The sequence below is a fragment of the Geotrypetes seraphini genome, chromosome 11 (assembly GCF_902459505.1).
Source record: "Geotrypetes seraphini chromosome 11, aGeoSer1.1, whole genome shotgun sequence".
NCBI classification, from domain to species: Eukaryota; Metazoa; Chordata; class Amphibia; order Gymnophiona; family Dermophiidae; genus Geotrypetes; species Geotrypetes seraphini.
The window spans coordinates 89,497,675-89,514,244 of NC_047094.1; the positions used below are offsets into that span (position 1 = coordinate 89,497,675).

Consider the following 16,570-nt stretch of genomic DNA (forward strand, 5'->3'; position numbering starts at 1 on the left):
TAGACGTAGGTAGACGTCCAACAAAGATAGGCGTAGGATAGACGTCTGAAGAAAGCATAGTCGCGTCTATATATGTAGACGTGGGTGTGCCATGGGCGTGGTGATGGGCAGGCACTAGTTAGACACTACTTAGGCGGCAGACCGCGTCTAAATATCGTCTATAATGTAGGCGTAAGAAACGCTGGTCTAACGTGGATTTTGCTTCATTTCAATGCGGTTTCAACTTTCTTAATTCCGGCTCCCCTTTAGACGCTAGTTAGACGTCCTTGGTGCTTTTGCAACAATAATTCCAATAGTGAGTTTGAATAGGTAATTTTCATCTTTTCTCTGTCCTAATAAATTTAATGACACCATATCAATAGAACACATTATATTGCATGGATAACAAACTACATTTCTGCCCAAACAATAATATAATTTACACATTGCACCACCTTTTTGGCTTTCCTGTTTAAAAACAACCCCATTTTTTTCTCAACAAACAGCACTGCAATCGGCTCTTTTTTGAAAGCAAAGAAAGAACAGCAAACACATATCATTATTGCACACATTACTTCATTTCTCAGCACTTAAAAAGAGAATAAACAGATACACACCTTAACATTCATCTTCCCTCATTGCAAAATGGAGCTCTTCAGCTGCACAAAGCTGACCTCATTGTGACATCATCAATCTGCACCTTCAAGGTAGTATGCCACAATTAAAAGATGCGCTGGGTGTAGAACTCACAACCTCTGGACTACTAGCACAGCATATTTACCCATAGAGCTACAGCAGCTTCTACTTAGGTCCATCTCACCACCCTTTCATATCATACTTGACTGATCTGCCTATGTATCATCTCATTAGATATCATGTCACACTCAACACAAAGAAAGCATTTCTGGCTCACCAGGTTAATGTGCCTGGTCCAACCTCTCAAGGTCACCGGTTCAAATCCCACCATCAGCATACTTCTTTTTCACAGCTTCCTATTAGCTCTCAAAGTGGTATGTATATATATATATATATATATATATATATGGTGGACTTTGCTGCTTTTCATGGTTAGGGTTCGGGTTAGGATGTTATGCTGCAGGGTGGGGTGGGGTGGGGGAGGGGGTGTAGGATGACAGAGAACAGGCTGCTGAGAATCAGTGCAGATCATTTTAAGGATCAACTCAAATAAGTTTAAGCAAAGGAATGCCTAAAGATTTGGAAGGTTTTCTGGTAGAAAACAAATATCAAATATGTATTAAGGAATTGCAGCACAAATGACGCCGATCGTTAAGCGCAAGGAACACCGCTTTTCCGCATATGACGCCTAAACGGAACAGATTACTTACAGTCATACATCCATTAGTACAGTGCTTAGAATGAAGATTAGCGTGTGAGCATGGTCTGGGTTTCACATTAGAAAAATGCAATCAAAACAGCACCTTTGGACTCCACTTCACATGTATTCAACCATACTTGGGAATATGGGTTTGGGGGTCAGTGAAAGCAGCGCTTTTAACCATTGAGCTACCACTCTTTTGTCTCAACCTACTGTGAGATGATAGTTAAGCTGCTTTTACCTTAGCAGTTTACTAAGATATGATATGACAGGGGAGCCAGAGACATTAGAGCGAAAGGTGCTGTAGCTCAGTGAGTAAAAGTGCTGTATTGATCATCTGGAGGTTGCGAGTTCAACTCCCGGCTTGTCTTTTACTTGTGGCATATCTACCTTCCAGGTGCACCTTGATGATGTCAGAATGAGGTCAGCATTGTGCTGCTGGCTACTTCCTCTTCCTATGAACTAGAAGCCACATTCAGGTCTGATCTGTGTTTTGATTCTGTTTCTAAGTTGGGCCAGTGTAAGTTATGGGATTTACCTTTGTTCTGAAGAATGAGCTGATTGTAGCAATATTTTAAGACCAGGAGAGTTTTATTTAGAGCAAGATATAAACTATCCTCTCTCAAATAATGTATCTGGGAAATCCAGAGAAAGCTCATTGGATGACTTAGGGTGCCTTTCCTGCCAGTCTTTGTGGAACTTAAACTAGGTTTATCAGAAGTCTATATGGTGTTCAAAGTCTGATCCTTTCCACTTCTAATAGGAGGTGAGTATAACATTACTGTGCAACTTTCTGTGTAGCATACATCTACAGTTTCCCACCTTCCATACTGATAATGTAAGTTCAACACCCACTCGGTACATTTCATCTTCTAGTTCTCCTTTTAAACATAACATATTTTTTTACTTTATATTAATGGTAAACTGTACAATTCTGATATCATAGAGGAAAAAGATACAACACAGTAGTGTTCTCTGTCTGCCATTCCCTACCTCACTGATATTCCCAGATCAACTCCCACTAAAACTAATATATTACAGAAAATATATAGTTTACAAAATGGTATACTGTGTTTTGATTATCCTTTTCATCATCCTATACTTTGGGTTAATTATGTGAAAGCTTACAATGCTGAATGACTGATAATAAATCAGTAAAGAGTACTTCTTTATATATATACTTATATTAAAAAAACATCGTACAGACGTCTATCTGGCGTCTAAGCACGGCCATTTAGAGATGTCTAGATGACGTTTCAGAAAGCCGCGTCTATCCCGCGCTCTGCGTCTGTACAGATGTCTATCGGACGTCTAAGTATCGCTGATTGACACTTGCGCCTGCTGGACGTCTAAAGCATGCCTAAGTTTAAACGTACTATAGAGAATCTAGACCTCAGTTTCTAAGTGCACCATTTCCAACTGGTGGCTGCTTGCATCTCTTTCTGCTATGCTCAGGCTGGATTGCATCTACAGGATTGAGTTACAGCCCATAAAGTCAGAGCCATGGCGGCATCTGTTGCTTTCCTTAGATCTACTCCTATCGAGGAAACCTGCAAGGCTGCCACTTGGTCCTCGGTTCATACCTTCACCTCTCATCATTGTCTGGATTCTTTTTCCAGACGGGATGGCCACTTTGGCCAGGCAGTATTGCAAAATTTATTCTCCTGAATTGCTAACACTCCCATCCCATTCTGGTTATCTTGGAGGTCACCCATATGTGAGAATATGCTGCCTGCTTGTCCTGGGATAAAGTACACTTATTTACCGTAACGGGTGTTATCCAGGGACAGCAGGCAGATATTCTCACAACCCAACCACCTCCCCTGGTTGGCTTCTTGACTAGCTATCTGAACTGAGGAGACGCACCCTACATTGGGTGGGAGGGCACTCACATATGCATGGTGCGGCGGTCGCAAACCTTCTAAAGTCTGCTTGCGAGGCTGTCCTCAACGAGGCTCTGTGGATAACGTCACCCATATGTGAGAATATCTGCCTGCTGTCCCTGGATAACACCTGTTATGGGAAGTAACTGTGTTTTCTCTACATACTGAGTTAGCGGTTGAAAAACAATATCTTTCAGGATTAACAGAAGAACATAAGCAGTGCCTCTGCTTGGTCAGACCTGAGGTTCATCATGCCCAACAGTCCGCTCACGCGGCGGTCCATCAGGTCCAGGACCTGTGTAGTAGCCCTCTATCTATACCCTTCTATACCCTTTTCCTTCAGAAAATTGTCCAATCCCTTCTTGAGCTCCAATACCGTACCTTGTCCTATCACTCCCTCTGGAAGCGCGTTCCAGGTGTCCACCACCCGTTGGGTGAAGAAGAACTTCTTAGCATTGGTTCTGAATCTGTCCCCTTTCAATTTTTCCGAATGCCCTCTTGTTCTTGTTGAAAATTTGAAGAATCTGTCCCTCTCCACTTTCTCTATGCCCTTCATGATCTTGTAAGTCTCTATCATATCCCCTCTAAGTCTCTGCTTCTCCAGCGAAAAGAGCCCCAGTCTCTCCAATCTTTCAGCGTATGAAAGGTTTTCCATACCTTTTATCAAACGTGTCGCTCTCTTCTGAACCCTCATATCCTTCTTTAGGTACGGCGACTAATATTGGACGCAGTACTCCAGATGCGGGCGCACCATCGCCCGATACAACGGCAGGATAACTTCTTTCGTTCTGCTTGTAATACCCTTCTTGATTATTTCTAGCATTCTATTCGCTTTCTTAGCAGCCGCTGCGCATTGTGCCGACGGCTTCATTGTCATGTCCACTATTACCCCCAAGTCCCTTTCTTGGGAACTCTCACTCAATAACAGCCCTCCCATCGTGTAGCTGTACCTCGGGTTTCTGTTTCCTATGTGTATGACTTTACATTTCTCTACATTGAACTTCATCTGCCATTTCGTCGCCCCCCCCCCCCCCCCCTAGTTTGTTCAGGTCCCTTTGTAAATCTTTGCAGTCCTCTTTAGTCCTAGCCCCATTAAATAGCTTGGTGTCATAAGTGAATTTTAATACTTCGCTCCTTTTCTCCATTTCTAGATCATTTATAAATACATTGAATAGCATCGGTCCAAGCACCGACCCCTGCGGTAAATTAGATACTGGATGGAAGTTTGATGGGAAAGATTGATCTAAGTGTGTTTTTTTAAGCAACAGCCATACAAGGGCCTACTTGGAGACTCTGACGAATTATATAAAGCAGAGATTGGACTAGCAATGTGAATAGCTTTTTTATTTTTTTACAAGACGTGCTGGCCAGGGATCTGTAACAGGGGCAGTATTGTTTAGATCTGCAGTGCCTGGGACATTAAAAGAAGATCAATGAGATGGGCAATGTAGAACTGAAGTCACCTGAGTGTCAAAATAAAGCAGGAGAAATAAGCATGAGAGAATTAGAGTTAAGAGAATCCAGAGATTCACGAAGGGAAGTGATTTTACACTCCCCTGAGCCATCTTTTCCAGGCTACAAAAACCTAACCACTTTAGTCTTTCCTCATAGGGAAGTTGTCCCACCCATCATTCCCATTATTTTTGTTGCCCTTCTCTGTACCTTTTCTAATTCTGCTATATATTTTTTGGAGATATGGTGACCAGAATTGCACATAATATTCGAGGTGCGGCTGCACCATGGAGCGATACAAGAGCATTATAACATTCTCATCTTTGTTTTCCATTTCTTTCCTGATAATTCCTAACATTCTATTTGCTTTCTTAGCTGCCACCCAGGTAATTTATTCCAGCTGAAGGTTTCAACGTATCCTCAACAGTGACAACACCTAGATTTTGTTTCCTGGGTGGTGATTCCAAAAGTGGAGCTTTGCATTATAATAGCTATATTTTGTGTTCCTCTTTCCCACATGCACCACTTTATGCTTGCTTGCATTAAATGTCATTTGCCATTTTGATGTCCAGTCTCGCAGTCTTGCCAAGGTCCTCTTGCAATTTCTCATAATCCTCTTGCAATTTAACAACTTTATCAAATTTAAAGTTTGCCCTTACCTGCTGTGTAGGAAAGGAAACCCATTGGTGCAGGTTTAATTTGGCAAGAAAAGAGAGAAGAGGAGCAACCCTAGGATGAGATGGAACATCAATATGGTGATTACAATCTCCCAGAGTTAGCAAAATTATTAGTCAGGTCAGCAAGTGATTGAAGACAGGTATTGTATTTGTCAGTGGACAGAAAAAGTGGACAATAAAATAAAGAAAAGAACAGAGGTGGTGATGTATGAACCTTCCTTAGTGAGTGCTTCTGGATAAGGAAACTGAGGCACTTCCTTTAAGTGGATCTCAGTAAAATAGATTATTGTAAGGGTCTCCACCTTGTGTTGCTGAGATTTAAAGAGAATGTCATAATTGGGAGGGAGACATTGATATAGCAAGCTTTTCTCCCCATCTTTCAATCATTTTTGTTAGACATAGAATCTGGCAGCCCAAGGAAACAATATAATCTCAAAGGAAGGGGGATTTAGATTTTTGATGTACAATTCAGTAATGCTATTGAGAAAGTTGGTAGCTGTAGGGAGGCTAGATAACATAAAATGACAGCTTACCCTATGGTTCTCGCTCCAAGCAGACTATGGGAGAGTGCCGTCCCCATACTACTATTAATAATTTCTATATCGCTACCAGACGCACGCAGCGCTGCAGAGTCACAAAGAGTAAGAAAACAGTCCCTGCTCGAAAAGCTTACAATCTAAACAGGCAAGACAGACAAACAGGATGTCATGGATACAGTTAAGGGGAATGGTTAATCAGCGGGCTGGGTTGTAGGGAAGATGAATGGGGTTAAGGATTGAAAGCTTTATCAAAAAGGTGGCTTTTAAACAAGGGAAGGGAAGGGGCTTGACGGACAAACTCAGGTAATTTATTCCAGGTATAGGAGGAAGCTAGGTGAAAGAAATGAAGTCTGGAAGAAGGGAGAAGAAGTGGAGAAGAAGGGTAACACTAAGAGTGACTTATCTGAGGAACGGAGTTCTCTGGGAGGTGTATAAGGAGAGATATTGAGGAGCAGCAGAATGAACACACTTGTAGGTCAGCAATAAGATCTTGAACTGTATGCAATGGCAGATAGGGAGCCAGTAAAGTAACTTAAGGAGAGGGGTGACATGAGCGTAGCAAAGTTGATAGATGAGTCGCGCAGTAGAGTTTTGCACAGATTGCAAGGGGAAGAGGCGACACTGAGGGATACCAGTTAGGAGTAGATTGCAGTAATCTAAGCATGAGGTTACGAGAGCTTGAACAAGGTCCAGGTAACATAGAAACATAGAAAGATGACGGCAGATAAGGGCCATATAGCCCATCAAGTCTGCCCACACTATTTACCCACCCTCTTAAGTCTTCTAACCCCTTAAGTATAATTGTAATTATACTGTCACTCTACTGACCCGCTCGTTCAAGTCCTAGTGACCCTATCCCTTGGCATGACCTCGTAGGGATCCCACATGGGTATCCCATTTGTTCTTGAAGTCTGGGATGCTGCGTGCCTCGACCACCTGCACTGGAAGCTTATTCCAATGCTCGATCACTCTCTCCGTGAAGAAGTACTTCCTGGCGTCTCCACGAAACTTCCCTCCCCTGAGTTTGAGCGGATGTCCTCTTGTGGTCGAGAGGTAGTGTGCTCAGAGAGGAAGGGGCAAATTTTTCTGATAGTATTAACAGCTGAGAGACAAGTAGTGAATGACAAAAGAGGATTTGCAAAAACCAGAGAAAAGAATTGACAGTCAAACAAGCGAGAATGAAATGAAGCATGATTTAAGCAAATTTGGATCAAACTGTGAGTATAAATCGGAACAAAAAAGAAAACGTGTACATTGCTAGGCAGTCTTTAAACAAGCTAGCAATACATTTGAGGTGCTCTGGTTACTTTGTGAGTCATGTGACCTGTCGCACCAGTAATGGGGGCAGGTCTTTCTGACTAGAGAGCTGGGAGGTAACAGCAAGCAACTGCAAAGTGCAAAGCACAATAGAACAGCAATCATTCCAAAGAGATGAAGAGGTTTAATGTCTGGTGTGAGAGCAGAGCACTAGATCTTCTCTCCCATCCTATACAAAAGTGCTTGACTATCTCTCCTGCACCTCTCTGAGCCTGGTTTGAAGATAACTCTATAAGGGTTCAGTTTGGTGCAATTAATGTTTACCATCACCATATAGAAAGAACATAAGAACATGCCTTACTGGGTCAGACCAATGGTGCATCAAGGCCAGTAGCTCGTTCTCACGGGGCCAATCCAAGTCACTAATATCTGGCCAAAACCCAAGGAGTAGCAATATTCTATGCTACCGATCCAGGGCAAGCAGTGGCTTCCCCCATGTCTTTCTCAATAACAGACTATGGACTTTTCTACCAGGAACTTGTCCAAACCTTTCTTGAAACCAGCTACGCTATCTGCTCTTACTACAACTTCTTACCACAACCTGTGCAGTCTTTAGTTGTTTGATTCATGAAAGGTTTGTTGTTGAGAAACCTTCTCTATCAAAGCTCCCATTATGTCATTGGACCTTAACATTGTCCTTACCCAGCTGATGAAAGTTTATTTTGAGCCACTAGATTCATCTGAAGTACATGACTTGGAAAATCTTGTTTTAGTGGTGGTCAGCTTGCAGAGTCAGTAAGCTTCAGGCCCTAGTAAATGATCCGCTTTACACAAAGTTTCATCAGAATAAAGTACACCCATCCTAAGTTCCTAATATTTTTTCCAGAAGGCCTCATGCCCAACCTGGAGAAAGTTGCACACCTTGGACTGCAAGCAGGCCTTAGCCCTCTGTCTGAAGTGGACTAAAGCTCTTAGTCAGTCCACTCAGCTTTTTGTTTGTTTTGACACAAACAGGATGAGGGCAGCCATTGGTAAAATACATTTTATCCAACTGGCTAGTGGACTACATCTCCTATGCTTGCTTATACCCAGATTGGTCCAACCCTTGAGAAGATATGTCACAACTCACAATGTCAGCGCCATGGCTACATTGGTAGTTCACTTAAGATCAGGGGGAGAGTGTGGCGCAGTGGTTAAAGCTACAGCCAAAGCACCCTGAGGTTGTAGGTTCAAACCCACGCTGCTCCTTGTGACCTTGGGCAAGTCACTTAATTCCCCCCCCCCCCCAATTGCCCCAAGTACATTAGATAGATTGTGAGCCTGCTAGGACAGAAAGGAAAAAATACTGAATAAATTCATGTAAACCGTTCTGAACTCCCTATGCTCTCCTAAGCCCATTCTTGTCTGTTCCAGGCTGCATCTTTATAACAGGCCGTTTTGTCATTGTAAGTCTCTGAACCTTTTTTTGTTGTTTTTGGTGAGCCTAGTAGCTAAACATTCCCATCAGTGTGAATACTCTGTCCTGCTTGTCCTTGTAGAAAGCAAAGTTACTTACTTATTTGTAGCAGATGTTCTCTGAGGACAGCAGGACAAGTATTTTCACTTACTCTACCACCTCCCCTAGGAGGAGTTTTCTTACATTTTTTTAAAATGAAATGGTGTGGCCACGTTAGTCCACTTTTCAAGGCAATATTTAGAAATAAGACAATGGTGATAAGGTGTAATACCTTTTTTATTGGACTAATATTTTTTAAAAATCTGATGGTCCTGTGGGAATACACTGAGTGGTAAGGCACCTGCACATCTGTGGTCAGGCCTATCTAAGGTTTCAGGAATGATCAGTGAGGTTGCCCACTGGAGATATACTTGTCTTGCTGTCTTTGGAGAACATATTCTACAGGTGAGTAACTTTGCTTTATTTGTATAGTCTGCTGTCTTTAAATGTAATTAGTGCTCTAATCTTGGTCTGAGTATTTGTGAGCTGAAGGAGGTTCCTGTGAGTTTTGCTTATGTTTTTTGTTTTTTTATTTAGGACCAGCAAGAATCTGTGCAAGTAACCCCAGAGAACAATTCTGCAGTTCTGCCGGATGTTTTCAGCAGCATGTTAAACGATACAACCAGTCAACATCGGGCCCATCTTTTTGATTTGAACTGTAAAATATGTACAGGTGAACATGATGAAGTTAATTTTGAAAATGCTGGTTCAAAGTTGATTACCAACCAAGAAAAATGAGTCTCTTGTATTGTTCTTTACACTTATGTTTGTAAATTTTATTTTATTTTTTTTTTTAGTTCCAAAGATTTTTAAACAATAATACAACTGAGGACCTTTAGAGGTCCACCACAATCCTTGTAGAGAATCATCTAAACAACTCAGGTCCCACCCCAATCCTAGTCTTTCCCACCACCCTGTCCTCCCCGGGGCAGTCTATTTATAGCTGTTTAATTTGGTAATTTATTTTTCTATAGTTGCATAGATTACATTTTACAGGTCTAACCTGGCAACTAGTAAAATTTCAGAAGTAAATCTTTGTTTAGCTAGGGGAAACTTCCATATAATTACCTTAAAAATCTCAATTATTTCTCTAATACACGAAATGTCAACCTATGTGCTGCTACATAGGCTATATATTTAAGCTTACAGGCTGCTTGTAAAATCCTGTTTTTCTTGCTTTGAGATCAATGTTCCAGTGTTTTTAAGTTATTACATTTAGGTTTTCTTAGAGTGGTATTTTGTTTTAATTTTTAAGACAGAGCAGTTCATATTACAGTGATGTTGCATGACAATCTTCCAAACTTCCATTTTATGCATCTTGCATGTCTGGTTAACATTCAGGCTTCAAAAAATGGATCCACATTTATATTAATCCTTTTATAACTTGGAACACTTCAGCTATGTATTCACCCAACATTAGACTCCTACTACTGCACACTTTCATATAATATACTAAAAAAAAATCAAACTCATCATCCACATTGAATTTACAGGTCAAATTTCAGCCTCTGAAGATGAAGCATCCCAGAGAAGACCAAAAGTATCTACAAGTGCTGTTAAGAGAACAGAGCAAAAAGTGAAGTCTGACATGAAAACGAAGACTGAAACTCCAACAGCAGTAAGCATTCAGGCTGCTGTGGATAAAACACCAGAAACTGTCCCAGAAACTAACACTGGATCTGCAGTGGAAATAGAGATTCAATCTACTGTGGAACCTTCATTCCCCTCAACCCAAGGACCTAATTGTGGAGAAAGTTCTCTCCTTGATCAAGGCCTAGTTTATTCTACCTCTGCCACTACTGGGGTTACTACAACTGTAACTTTATCAGGCAGGGACCCTAGAACTGCAGTGAACCGACCACTTAGTACTGTGACACTTGCACCAGATGTGATTTCCATTTCTACATTAGAAAAGGCCTCTGTAGAAGAAACAAAAACAGACATGCCTAAGCCCCTTGCAACAACCTTTTCAGCCCCCAAATCAATACTGATGAAGCCATCTTCCTCACCAGATCCAAGATACTTAACAGCACCATCATCCAGTACCAAGTGCGTAACTACTGTATGCCAACCCTCTGAATGTTTTTAATATAAGAGGCTTGCTTACTTTTCATGATTTATTTCTGCTTAAATTTTTATGCATTTAATAACATGTATTTTTCATTAGGTGTAGGTACTTAGTTCTTTGCTTCTTTTCTGCAAGTCATTTTGTTGAGGCTTCTTCCTTTTCATCATTAGCTGAAGGCAAGTTACTTTTATATAACACAGGAGTCCCCAGGCTTTTCATGTGAAGAGCCCTTCAAAAATAAGTACCTGTAAATATGTAAACTGCTTTGAATGTGTAACCACAAAAATGTGATATACAAGTCCTATCTCCTTTCCAATTTCCCTTCCCCTTTTAGGACATTTCAAATTGCTAAGAGGGGCTAGATGGTGATGGGGCAGGGTTCCCCATAGAGAAGAGTTTGTTGATTAGAGGGAGACAGAGGAAGAAAGGGGGACTGTTTAGCCCTTTCTGTAATTTCATGGTTGCTGCATTAGTCCACTGTAAACATACTTTTTGACTTAAAGAAGAAGGTTCTAGCCTTTGAAAGCTAGTCAAAAAATATAATATGTTAGTCCATTCACACCTCTCATATACTCCCCTTTCTCTTTTCCACACTATTTAATTCCTTCTATCAGTCCTTCCTATCTTCTCACCTGTACCCACTTTTTCCCTGGTCCTGCAGGGAAAACCCACATGCATAAATCTGTTCCTGTATTACTTAGAACAGGGAGCACCAACAGACATTCCAATCTAGGACCTAAAAGCACTCATGCACACTTCTGGTCTTGCCACTCTGGAGTAGAAAAGCACATTCCTCCCTCCCCTAGCCCTGCATTACCAAAAAGGGAGATCTCTTTTAGTAGCACTGGTGGTCAGATTGTCACAGGTGCAAGCTGTAGAAGAACTGTAGTTTTAGGGACTGGAGGAAGTTGGATGGATTAATTGTTGGGCTCTAGAGGCAGTGGCTATTCCCTCCTTATTCCTAGGGCTGCTGTTGCAGGAGTAGGATTTGTGCAGTGGGGAAAGCTTGCCAGGAAAAGACCACTGAGACTGAACTGCTCGTAGTCTGCTGGTCAAAATTCTCAAGCTATAGGAGGAAAGGAGGAAGATAGAAACAAGATGGAGTACATGAGCAAAAAGAAAGCAAAAACTACAATTTTTATGAGTCAGATCTGATTTGGGAACCAGAGAAGTTTGGAAAGCTAGAAAAATCTGCTCCAAGGGCAAGAGCAGGCCTGTGAGCTGTAGTTTCAGGGACCATTAATCCAATGGTTAGGAAAAGATATAAAAAGTAGCGATGAGGCTGTGGAACTTGGCTGGCACATATTATATAAACATTAATACATTACCACAAACAAGTTATAAATGATCACATCTATGATTTGTTATAGATTTTTACTGATTTAAAATTGTATATGAACATTCTGATTGATGATTCAGAGAATAGGATAAAACCATTTCTCCAAGGACAAAGAGGCATTATATTCTCACATGTGTGTGACATCCACGGAAGTTGGTACAGACACTATCGAATGCACTGTCGCTTCAAATATTTTAAGGCAGTGCCCATATCATCAAATCTAATCTAAGCTTCTATTTCTGTGTCGCTCATACCTAGGCAGGCTCAAGGCAACTTATAGAGAGGGGGGAGGAGGGGAGGAAGAAGAGAAAAGGTAGGTAGGAGGGTGGTAAGGAGAGGGGTGGAGGGAGAAGGAGAGGATACAGGTGATTAAGTGTCAGATGAGTTTGCAGTTTCTTCTTGAATATGGATTCTGTTCTGGTCATTTCTGTAAGGTCATTCCAAGTTTTTACTCCTAGAGGGAGATTTAAAAGTATTCTGTTGAGGGTTCTGCGGGAAGTAGACCATGCCTTGGAGAAGAGCTAGATGAGAGGAGCCACAGAGTTTCCATAAAGTATGCATGAAGTTTTGAAGGTTATTCTTGATGGGATGGATAGCCAGTACGTTGCCTAGTGAAGGCTGTAATCAAGTCATATTTTCTCAGGTTGAAGATTAGTCTAACAGCGGTGTTTTGATGAGTTGCATTTTGCGTATTAGAGCGGTGTTGATTCCCGTGTAGATGGAGTTGCAGTAGTCCAGTTGTGGCAGTATCATCAGTTGTACAATTAAGGCGAAGTGGTGTTGGTGAAAGTATGGTCTGATTAATCTTAGTTGTCTCAAGGTGTAGAGGGATTTCTTTCGGAGACTGGAGATTTGTGGTTTCCCTGGTAAGTGTGGAATCCAGTATGTAACCTAGGATTTTGGAGGATTCTTCTACAGGGAGGGTCTTGCCCGATCGAAGAGTGGTGCTGTCTGTTGGGGGTGTGTGGAAGTATAGAACTTTGGTTTTAGTTGTGTTTAATTTTAGTTTGTTGGTAGTTGCCCAGATTTGGATTCTTTCAATATTATGTGAGACTTGTTGGTGATGTCCAAGTGATAGTTGGTTATGGGAATAAGGAGAAAGATGTCATCTGCATAGGACAATATGCTTTCGACTTCAAATTTGATGTTACCAAAAGAGCTCATGAAGAGGTTGAATAGGATGGGGGAGAATGGGGAGCCCTGTGGCACGCCACAGAAGGCCCTCCAAGGGTTGGAGATCTCTCCGTTCATTTTGACAATGTATTCCCTGTTTTATAGGAAATCTGAGAACCATCTTAGAGCACTGTGCCTGTTATGCCAATTTTTGTTAGTAGTAGATGGTGGTCTCCTGAATCAAAGGCTGCTGAGATGTCAAATTGGAGGAGTATTGCTTGACATCCTGTACTGAGCAGTTGTTTTGGTTTTTGTGATCAAAGTGAGGAGGAGAAGCTCTGTGCTGTGTTGTTGATGGAATCTGAATTGGGATGGGTGGAGGCATGAGTGTTGTTCAATGTAGGTTGTGAGCTGTTTGCACATAGAAACATAGAAAGGTGACGGCAGAAAAGGGCTACAGCCCATCAAGTCTGCCCACTCTACTGACCCACCCCATTAAGTCTGAGTGCTGCTCGACCCACGTAGGGATCCCACGTGGATGTCCCATTTATTCTTAAAGTCGAGCACGCTTGTGGCCTTGATTACCTGCGTCGGAAGTTTGTTCCAGTGATCTACCACTCTTTCTGTGAAGAAATACTTCCTGATGTCACCTCTAAATTTCCCTCCCCTGAGTTTGAGCGGGTGCCCCTTTGTGACCGAGGGTCCCTTGGGAAGGAATATATCGTTTTCTACCTCGACACGACCTGTGACGTACTTAAAAGTCTCAATCATGTCACCCCTTTCCCTGCGCTCCTCTAGAGAGTACAGCTGCAATTTGCCCAGTCTTTCCTCGTATGAGAGACCCTTGAGTCCAGAGACCTTCCTAGTGGCCATTCGCTGGACCGACTCAGCTCGAAGCACATCTTTACGGTAATGTGGCCTCCAGAATTGCACACAGTACTCTAGATGAGGTCTCACCATGGTTCTATACAGTGGCATTATGACTTCAGGTTTGCGGCTGACGAAGCTTCTATTGATACATCCCATCATTTGCCTCGCCTTGGATGAGGCCTTCTCCACTTGTTTGGCAGCCTTCATGTCTGCACTGATGATCACTCCCAAGTCCCGTTCCTCTGAAGTCCTAGCTAGTGTTTCTCCATTCAAGGTGTATGTTCTGCATGGATTTCTGCTGCCGAGATGCATGACCTTACACTTCTTAGCGTTGAAGCCCAGCTGCCATGTCGTGGACCATTTTTCCAACTTGATCAGATCCTGCGTCATACCATCCGTGGGATTGCTTCCACCCACTATATTACACAGTTTGGCGTCGTCGGCGAACAGCGCTACTTTACCCTGAAGCCCTCGGGTCAAGTCCCTTATGAATATGTTAAAAAGGGATGGTCCCAGGACTGAGCCCTGAGGCACACCGCTAGTCACCTCCGATGTCTCAGAGAGGGTGCCATTGACCACCACTTTCTGAAGTCTTCCACTCAGCCAATCGTTGACCCACGCCGTTAGTTTCTCACCTAACCCCATCGATTTCATCTTGTTTAATAGTCTACGGTGTGGGACACTGTCAAAAGCTTTACTGAAATCCAAGTATACTATGTCCAGAGACTCTCCCGAGTCCAGCTTTCCTGTCACCCAATCAAAGAAGCTGATGAGATTGGACTGGACACGTGTATCACATGTATGTTGGTGCCTTCCTGCCTGTCATTGGCATGTGGGATCTGCAGTTCTTTGTTTTCTGCAGAGCTGAGAAACTCTCTTCAGTGTTTTCTTCCGCGCTTCAAAGTTTTGGTTTTTTTGGCTCCTTCCTGTCATCTTTTTTAGTTTTTGCCATAATTCTTTATTTTTATCATACTCCTCTATTTCTACCGACTTTTATTTTTGTCAACTTTTCTATTTTTGACCTTTAGGCCACTTTCTGCCTGGGAGCATCAATCGTTTTCAGGATTCATTCTACTTTAGCTCCCTGGGTCACTGAGCCCTTTGACTTTGCGTTAACCATTTCCCCCTCTGTGTCAAAATTGGTACTGAGCGGCTTTAAAAAATGCTCTTGATACAATAGGACCATTTCAGGCTCTGATCCGCATAATTGGTGCTTCTAGTGCCTGGGTACTGAACATCAAGATATTAACTTATCCTCTGTTCCCATATGCAAAAGAGGTCACTTAAAGCTCGCAAACTACAATGTGAAACCTTTTCTGATATTGTGTCAGCATTGACATTGAGCATGGCTGGGGACTTGGAACTTGGCATTCAGCCTTCTGAGATCCCAGCATCGGTGCCAACTGCATTGACATCGCATCATGAGCATTGGGCTCCTTGCAGCGCTCAGAGTCTACTTCATCTTCATTGATGCCTTGGGTGTCTAAGGATGTAGCATGTAAGAAAGCTAAGAAGCATAAACATCCTCTTCTAAGCAAACCATTATGTTCTCTCAAGCATTGACTTCGTCAATGTACATAAATGTCAATACCTGGATGACCGTTCTCTATTCATTCAGATGATGTTTTTCCAGAGGCATACTTTAACATCAAAGTCTCCCATGTCACCTCAACCAGTATAGTAGACTGCTTCCATGCTACTTTCTTTTTCGGTACCAGCACAAACTCTCCAAGAGGAGATCTGGGTTATGCTCAGACAAGAGCTTTCAAGGCTACTGCAGATAGTCTTCACAGGCCTTGAGCGCTTCCATGCCAACCTCGGCCCCAGCCCAAGGATGCATCGAAGCGTTGATCAATGAGAAGGTCACATACTTCTCGACATCAGCACTGGAGACCTCACAGACTCAGTCAATGCATGCTTCGTCATCGATGGAAGAATTATCCTGTCTCACCTCAATGCAGGATCAACGCTGTCATTGACACCACTCTGATACGCCTAGGAAAGAGTATTTTGAGGAGTCTAACTCGGATATCTCCATCTGATCAAGTGAGGAGCTGCCAGAATATTCAGCAGAAGTCTTACAGTATACCTTCTGATCCTTTACTGTCTACTCTTCCATGATACACATCTTCACATGAGTCGCTCTCTCACTGGCTTCATAAGACAGATGGGGTAGGCATTGCCCATCACAACTCTTTGAACTCCTTGACTTTGAAACACCACCAAATTAATGCATTAAAGTATCATCTTGCCTCCTTGGGTATCTCAGGATGGCTGTCTTGCATCAGATTTTCTCCAAATTGAGGACTTCAGATACAGGTCTCTTTGCCTCACCCCACAACCACAGACATCTGCTCCAGACTATATGCCCCCAATTGCCTGAAATTGGATGCCTTTCTCATTGAGGGGAACAGATTTCTCTATGCATTCCCTCCAGTCCCTCTCAAAGGGAGGACTTTATTCAGACTTCACTAGGAGCGGGAAACTATGAACCTCATAGCACCTCATTGGCTAAGTCAGCCATAGTTCCTACTTCTAGACATTTCACCCAAGAACCCAGCC

General features: G+C 42.4%; 1 protein-coding gene across 6 annotated transcripts in view; it reads left to right on the plus strand.

The window, feature by feature from the left end:
* DIDO1 (death inducer-obliterator 1) overlaps positions 1-16,570 on the plus strand; it is a 679,850-nt gene that overhangs the window by 586,615 nt on the left and 76,665 nt on the right. For all 6 annotated transcript variants that reach the window (XM_033963660.1, XM_033963661.1, XM_033963662.1 and 3 more), the window contains 2 exons: positions 9,156-9,291; positions 10,112-10,667. In XM_033963660.1, coding sequence (XP_033819551.1) covers positions 9,156-9,291; positions 10,112-10,667 — 692 coding nt within the window. The remainder of the gene's footprint in view (positions 1-9,155; positions 9,292-10,111; positions 10,668-16,570) is intronic.